This window comes from Malania oleifera, chromosome 9, assembly GCF_029873635.1.
Source record: "Malania oleifera isolate guangnan ecotype guangnan chromosome 9, ASM2987363v1, whole genome shotgun sequence".
Classification (NCBI taxonomy): domain Eukaryota; kingdom Viridiplantae; phylum Streptophyta; class Magnoliopsida; order Santalales; family Ximeniaceae; genus Malania; species Malania oleifera.
In genome coordinates this window covers 47,205,966-47,213,572 of record NC_080425.1, presented here as the reverse complement: position 1 = coordinate 47,213,572, position 7,607 = coordinate 47,205,966, and the positions used below count along the sequence as shown (strand labels likewise).

Below are 7,607 nucleotides of genomic sequence, written 5' to 3'. Positions count from 1 at the left end.
CAATCTAAAAAATGATGGCATACCTCTCAAAAAAAATTTGAGAAAACTTAAAATCTAGGAAAACAAGTAATACTTCATCAAAACCCTTGATTTTTTTATGATTTTAAGTTCCTTTCTTGATTCTAAAGGCCCTTTATTGATTCTGCAAAGGAAATTTAAGAACATAATTTTTATGTTTGTTTAATCATCTAAGAACATGTACAGCCTTCGGCTCCCTTATTTTCTTGCAAAATCATTCACATAAGATTGATTCAAATAAGAATAAATCATCATAATATGTTGAATATGTGGCTCATATTGAGCGGAACGCATGCACCGGAAAAGCATAGTGAAGAAAAGAACAAAGAGGTTGTAGGAAGAAATCGTCGACTGTTTGGTCGACAATATGATCGACAGTTTTGTTCCAAGCAGATCATCGATTCTGAATCGGAAGATCAGTAGATTAGGAGATTTTGGAGGATTTTCCTACGGAAATTGCTATAGCCTACAAGCGTGTTTTAGATATAATTTAAATCTTCTATACGCATAAGGTTAGCATATAAATTATATTTTGTAACCCTTAATGTAAGTTTGATGAATTGATAGTGAAAATCAGTCGCTTGCCCCTGTGGACATGGACACATTGTCAAACCACGTAATTTATTGTATTGTGTTTTCTTATTGTTTTATTTCATTTGATTGATTATTTCCGTATATTCATCGTTAGTTGCTTACATTGCTTGTTCCGTATATGATTTGTCATTGGCATTCAGACCACTTTGCACAACAATAAAATTTGTCTTTCCTGACCAAAATCTAATTCAATAAATGCAGTTTTCATGTTCACGATCTCAAGAATGATTTCATGCTCACAATCTCAAAAAAAAAAAAAAACAACAATAGCAACGATTCAATTTTGTTTATAATATGGTGGAAAATAGATTCAAGAAATGTGATAAATAATTCATGAACAAAATAAAAACATATCATTAATATTTAATTTTTCTTGCTTTTTAATCATGTTAAAATAAAGCTCCCTTTTCAATAATATTTAATACTGCGGTAAAATACAATAAAAAATGACTTTTTTTCTTTAATTTATTTTCTTTTATTTTCTCTAAATAAAATTCTTGATGCAAATGTACTCTAAGGCTCCATTTAGATCAAGGAATTTGATAGGGAAAATGAAAAGAATAGAAAACATGAAGGAAACTCATTTTTCATTATATTTATTCTTTATACCAAATACTAATAAAAATGAAAATATATTCTACTATAATTAAAGAATAAGAAAAAAAATGCTCATAATGAGTAGAATTAAATTTTTGTTCTTTGATTTGGTATATTTTACGTTTTCTTTTTGCTTTCCTTGACAACTTAAAAGAAATCGAAATAGGAATAAAATTAGAGTATGAATGGAATTAGCATCGAAATGCCATTACTATTCCCATGTTCGGTATTTCAGGAATAAGAATTGGAATAGAATGAAAAATAAGTCAGCTTTCAAAAATGCCACAATTACACAATTATTTATTTTAGCGATATTTAATTATATAATTTCAATTTAAGTTTTAATTAAATTTTTGTTAAAATTTTGTCATATAATAAGTATAGACTAAATGAAATGCTTAAAGGAGTATACTGTTCCAAAAAAGCTTAGCACAAAGTTTAACCATCATATTACATATAGTTTGCAGGTTAGTTTCATTATTGTCCATGTAAATATATCCACTACATTAATTTCATATGCTCAAATAAATTTGGAAATGAAATCTTAAGAAATGTTGTAAAACAAGGACTAATATTTCATAAAGCAAAATGTACACAAACTGTTTTTAATGTTTCTAATGGTGAATGGGGAACATTTAACAACCCTAAGAAAAATGCATGACAGCCTCGTAAAAGAAAATATAAGAAATAAATTAAAAGACAATAAAATCTAGAATATTTAAAATTCCAGCCCTGTATGTGCACTAAATTACGAGAATGCCAGTGACCTTTTTTCAGTTTTGAACTGGGGGAGCGATACAAAAATAAGGAGCTTCAATCAGCGAAGTTATGATCAAAGTAGTTTCAAGCCTTTTAAAGCCGAACTAAGCAGAGTGAGATTCCCAGGACTCCTCTGCTTGTAATCCTTCTCCAAAGCCGCAACTGCCAAAGATTGCAGCTCTGAGCTCTCCTTGTCTTCCTTGTTACGCCCTTTTGACAGCTGCCCAATGGCAGCGGTACACTGAGAAAAAATATCAGAACTTTCAGTTCAACTTGATAAGCAAGAAATAAGGACAGTGCAAAAACAAAGCTCCAAGTATTCAGGTAAGTGATCAAGGCAGTACAGCAAGTGCCAGAAATAATTCTGCAGTACCCAGAGAGAGAGAGAGAGCCCACCAAGCAAATACCGAAAAGAGCTCTTGTGTTCTTCCCTCCAGTCAAGTCTACGGTGGATGCATAGTATTTCTTAGCAGTCTGCAGGTTCTCTAGTCCACCAATTGTATACAGTACCTGTAGAGTGAAAAATCATGCTTCTCTAATTCTTAAAAAAGGAATGTGCATCCATGAACATGCATTAAAGCTAAAGGTGTAACCGTAACAGTACGAAAAATTTGCTCAAATTTTCCGCAACAAATCCACTACACGATAAAGTCTGGCTCCGTCAATCTTATCAATGTTAATATTGAATGCTGAACAGAATTTTCTATCTCAAACCAGGAGCGGCTCTTCCCAATATGGGGCCTAGGCGAATGATTTAATTAGGGACCCTTAATATTTTGTTTAATTTTTATTTTTATTTAAAATTAATTTTTTTAAGTACATCAAGTAATTTTAGCTGCATTACATGTGCACTCCATCCACCAAACACATGAATTTCATGAAACTAACAGAAATGGAGAATGGTGAATGCATGCATGGGGATGGGGTAACGAATTGAGAAATGAACAGTTAAATTAAATCCCAGGGGCTGGAGAGAGAGAGAGAGAGGCCATGTGCGGGTCTATAATCTCTATATACATATAGGCGCATAGGCTTTATTGTGTGCAGAGGTACTGACACAGTAGCTAGTAGCTATAAATAATGTTAACATTATTATATTAAAAAAAAATTTTGGGAGCCCCAAAAATTAGCAAACACCTCAATGGCCTTAATGAAGAGCCGGCCCTGTCTCAAACAATAGGTCAAGATGGAATAAGAATGGCTCCAGCTTCGGCCTTTCATGCACAGGCACAGGTTGAGACCACTATCACTAAATATAACATGAGCTGACGGTAAGGTATTTTCATTTGTCCTATTTTATCAACTTTGACCATAGAAACTAACCATGGCTTTGACCTGTCCATCTGACAAATGCATCAGGTTCAGACAATACAACTATACAGGTGGATGGTGCACATGCAGAAAGGATTTCAGTATGAGAAAACAAAAAATATATGTCGACTCTAATTCTTTATAGCCGTTTCTACATACATCCACGCGTAATTGTACACCCAATTTCAGGAAAATTGATAATGAGACTAGAGTGTCAAGAGTTAATTGGAAGATGCAACAAATTTCCAAAACCAGTTCCAAATGACATGCTTATATGGACAACAAACAACATTCAATGAAAATTAAACTACTACTAATATGGATTTATATTAAAAAATTTAAACCCATTTTTTATCTTTTTTTCGTTAGGAAAAAAGAAGGATTCTTGCTACGGACTGAAATTCATTCGAAATTCAATCAATGGGATTAAGTCTCTTAAAACTAGGTTAAGGGAAAATAAAAAAATAGGAGCAAGGACTTAATCTGAACTTGTTTGACTTTGTACCTAGACTATCTTGTCTAGCATCCTATAAAAGGAAGGGGCTTTTTTTTTTTTTTTATTTATGACTCACCATCCCCATAGAATTGAGGTAATTGTAAATAACATCCCCCTCATATGATCCTACTATAGATATCTACATATATCTAGATACATTGACTTTCCATTTCATATATCTGATGATCCTGATGAAAATAGCTATAATTCACGTACCTATATCGCGTTTCTGCATGCATAAGAGTTCCTTCATTTTTGATCGGAGGAAAAAACTAATAAAAGCCAACTTCAAACCCACTCCAGCCAATCAGCAATATGGCAGAACAGTGTTCTGTGCCCAGAATGGAGAGACAAAGCCCCAAAAAATTCAGGTTTGTTCAAAATTCTTGCAGAGAATGCCAAGCCCCGAGTGTCTATCAAGACAGATCACTTGTAGAGATGGAAAGGAGTGCCTTTTGGCAAAGAAAAAGGTTTTTCAAAGGTTTTTCTAGGGGCTTTTAAACTAGCCCAGTCCAAATAGAACCAAATAGGATGCGACTCAAAAACTGCAAATCTACTGAATCGATTGATTCAAATTGATTTGATTGATTCTCGAGTTGATTGGTTCAGGTATGATTCAGCTATCTCCTTGATTCTCCTAATCAATTTGACTTGAGTCGGAGTTGAATCAATTTGAATCATTGTGAACTGTATGATTCTAACAATTAGGCATCCATTTTGAAATCAAGTAGACTTCGGTAGCTTAAATTCCAATATTCTTAAGATGTTCGAGCACTAAAGTTTGGGAGATGTAACTTCTTCCAATATTTCTGAAACATGAAGCACAATCAATTTGATTTTAAACATTAATAACAGCAAGCTTCTAACCAAGCTTGGAAGATCTTCTCCATTAATGACTATAATTTGTACACGACCTTATATATATATATAAGGTCCTGAACATGGTTCATACTATCAGCTCTATACTGAAAACATAAACATCTTAGCACTGCTAGATAATTCAGCCCTCGACATGTTCCAAAATATGGTAAGATGGATAATGCTGATTCCTGCTCAGGCCCTAAGCTCAACTGTCTCAGCTGATACCTTATGCCATCCCATCATCCATAAAGCCACAACCCACAGCAGTCTAGTAGACAGTGGAGGAAGGTGTGCTGGATTGTCTCCAAATCCTACTAGCAAAGATACCATCCATTTGTTGAAATCCACCCCCTTTTCTGATGGTTATCTTAAGTTAAAACCCCACCCCACATTTTCTTCCCATGTCAGGAGAGCCAACTTTCATATTATCCTCCAAGGAAAATGCTGACGTCGTCTGCCCCCATCCACTAAAATTCTCTTTGTAATTAAACTTTTACAGTGATTCTGCCTCCAGCTTAGTCAATCTTCCCCTCGATCATATCCAAAAGGAGTTCGAGGAAGTTTGATAAAAGCTCCAGCCCCAATCATGCGATGCCTTTAACCAAGAGTTTCTTTATCTGATGCCACATGCCACCATGAAGACATCAGGATTGATTCACTGACCCCTACACCGCAAATCCAGGCAAAAATAAACCCCATCTCCACTGCCTAGGATAATATTCACATGTTAGAAAAAGTCTTCCCAACCACTCCCCCCCCCCCCCCCCCCCTCCCCCCTCCAAAAAGAAAAAATAAATAAATAAACGCCCATCCTCCCTATCCTGGCAGTCCACCCATTCCTATCTAGCCAATACTTGATTTCTCCATAGTAGCCCTTTCTCCTCAATGAAGCACCAATTCCAAAAGGAAATGAGATCTTTGACCCCCAACCCTCCTTGATCTATGGGTTGTTTACCTATGTCTCAATTTACTAGATGACATTTGAAGGGCTCTCCCACATTGCCCAAAGGAATCTTCCATGCCTCCCAACACCTTAGGAACCAAACAAAAATAGGAAAGAGAAACATGAAATAGGCATTCGACAAAGTGCATTTTATAAGGATGAGACTTTATCCCTTTGACAAGTACTTTTCCAATGTGCAGGCTTTCCTTCGAACTTCTCAACAATGGGACCCACAAGGTTATCTCTGAAAATTTGGCTGCAAATGGCAGTACCAAGTATGTCAAAGACAAATACTTACCCGTCCAATGTGCAAGCTTCCTTTCTTTCTCAATAATGACTCCACAAGGTTTTCTCCTTGACGTTGTCTTGCAAAAGCAACCTCAAGCATGTCAAAGGAAGTTTCTTCACCTTACACCCTCTCTGCCAAGAGACAATCAGATCCACTCCTTTTCCAACTGGAATCATCCCAGTTGCTTAAATTCACCTCGAGTCCCAAGCACAAAAGTACATCAAATTAGAATATTGTTCCAGATCTACCCCAAAAAAAATAAAAATATCATTTGCAAATAATAAATGAGATCATGCATGCGCATCCCCTCTTCTTGCATTGAAATCTGGAAAAACAACCCTGCATTTAAGGCCCTTGTTAGCATCTTTCCATAGTCCCAAGACAAGGATGAATAACAGAGATCATAATAGTCAAAAGCGCGCCTGAGGCACGCCTAGGCACGAGGCGCAGTGGGGTGACGAGGCTAGCACCTCATTACTGTTGAGGCAAGGGGAGAGATGCACACAGGCACACTGATGCGCCAGGCACAGTAAGTTGCGCCTAGAAATTTTTGAAGCTATTAATAAAGAAAATGTAGCCAGAACAAGCCCTAGCCCTCTTCCAGCAATCCAGCCTTTGACTCGAACCAGCCCTACAGCCCTAGCCGTTCATCTTCGAGCTTTCGACTCGAACCAAGAGGATTCATCGTCAACCCTTCGAACCAGCACGAAACCAGCCGGAACCCTTCTTCTTCGACCCTTTGAAGCAGCATGACACCAGAAGGAGCCCTTCGTGAGTTCGTTTTTGAGGCTTCGAACCAGCAGGAGCTTCGTGAGTTTGTCTTCAAGCCTTCGTGAGTCGTCAGTTCATCTGCTTCAAAGTTCAAACTAGTAAGTCGTCTTCTTCTTCATCTTCTTCTTCTCCTTCTTATGCTTCTTCTTCTTTTTCAGTTATTCAGTTCTTCTGCTGCCTGCTGCCTGCCGCCGCTTCTTATAATATTATATGTAAGGAATTATGTAGTTTAATGCAAGTTTATAACTAATATATAACATTTTTTTTTACTGATTTTAGCTGCTGCTTTGTAATTTTTTATGGAAATGCAGTATACAAACTATACATTTTCTGAAATATATTATACATTGCTTTTGCATTTAAGATAACAGGTCTTAAATCTTAAATGGATTCTGGAAGTGGAAACTCTACCTCTGCATAGAAAGATCCAGCATGGAAGTATGCACATTTGGATGATAAAAAAAATAGAAATAATTTGACTTGCAATTTTTGTGGCAAAGTCACAAAGGGAGGAATATTTCGGGCAAAACAACATATTGTTGGAGAATTTCAAAATGTAAAAGAATGCTCTAAGTGCCCCACTCATGTACATGAGGAGATTAGGGAGTATATGTTGAAGAAAGATACAAAGGAGGAGGAAAAAGAGTTATTGCATGACTTTGATGACATAGATCGCTATGGTGAAGATGAAGATGATGAAGTTCAGGAAATTGATTCTCGTGGCACTAGTGCTTAGTAATGGAAGTCGAAGTCGAAGTTCATACCAATCCACCTTGAAGAAACCAAAACAGAATGGGCCTATAGACTTGTTATTTACTCCTGATCTAAAGAAAGAGGTTCAAGCTAGGAAAGAAGGAAGATGAAGCAAACATCAATAAATGAGGCGTGCAAGAAAAAATTAAGACAAAAGGCAATGGCAGATTTTGCTAGGTGGATGTATGATACTGGAATACCATTTAATGTTGTAT

General features: G+C 36.2%; 1 protein-coding gene across 2 annotated transcripts in view; it reads right to left on the bottom strand.

The window, feature by feature from the left end:
• Window positions 1–1,761: 1,761 nt before the first annotated feature.
• LOC131163791 (uncharacterized) overlaps window positions 1,762–7,607 on the bottom strand; it is a 37,180-nt gene continuing 31,334 nt past the window's right edge. The window contains exons 8-9 of one of the 2 annotated variants that reach the window (XM_058120543.1): window positions 2,365–2,478; window positions 1,762–2,209 (exon numbers count right to left, since the gene is read on the bottom strand). In XM_058120543.1, the coding sequence (XP_057976526.1) occupies window positions 2,042–2,209; window positions 2,365–2,478 (282 nt within the window). In that variant the 3' untranslated portion in view covers window positions 1,762–2,041. Of the gene's footprint in view, window positions 2,210–2,341; window positions 2,479–7,607 lie in introns of both variants that reach the window. The other variant, XM_058120542.1, reaches the window with a different exon arrangement.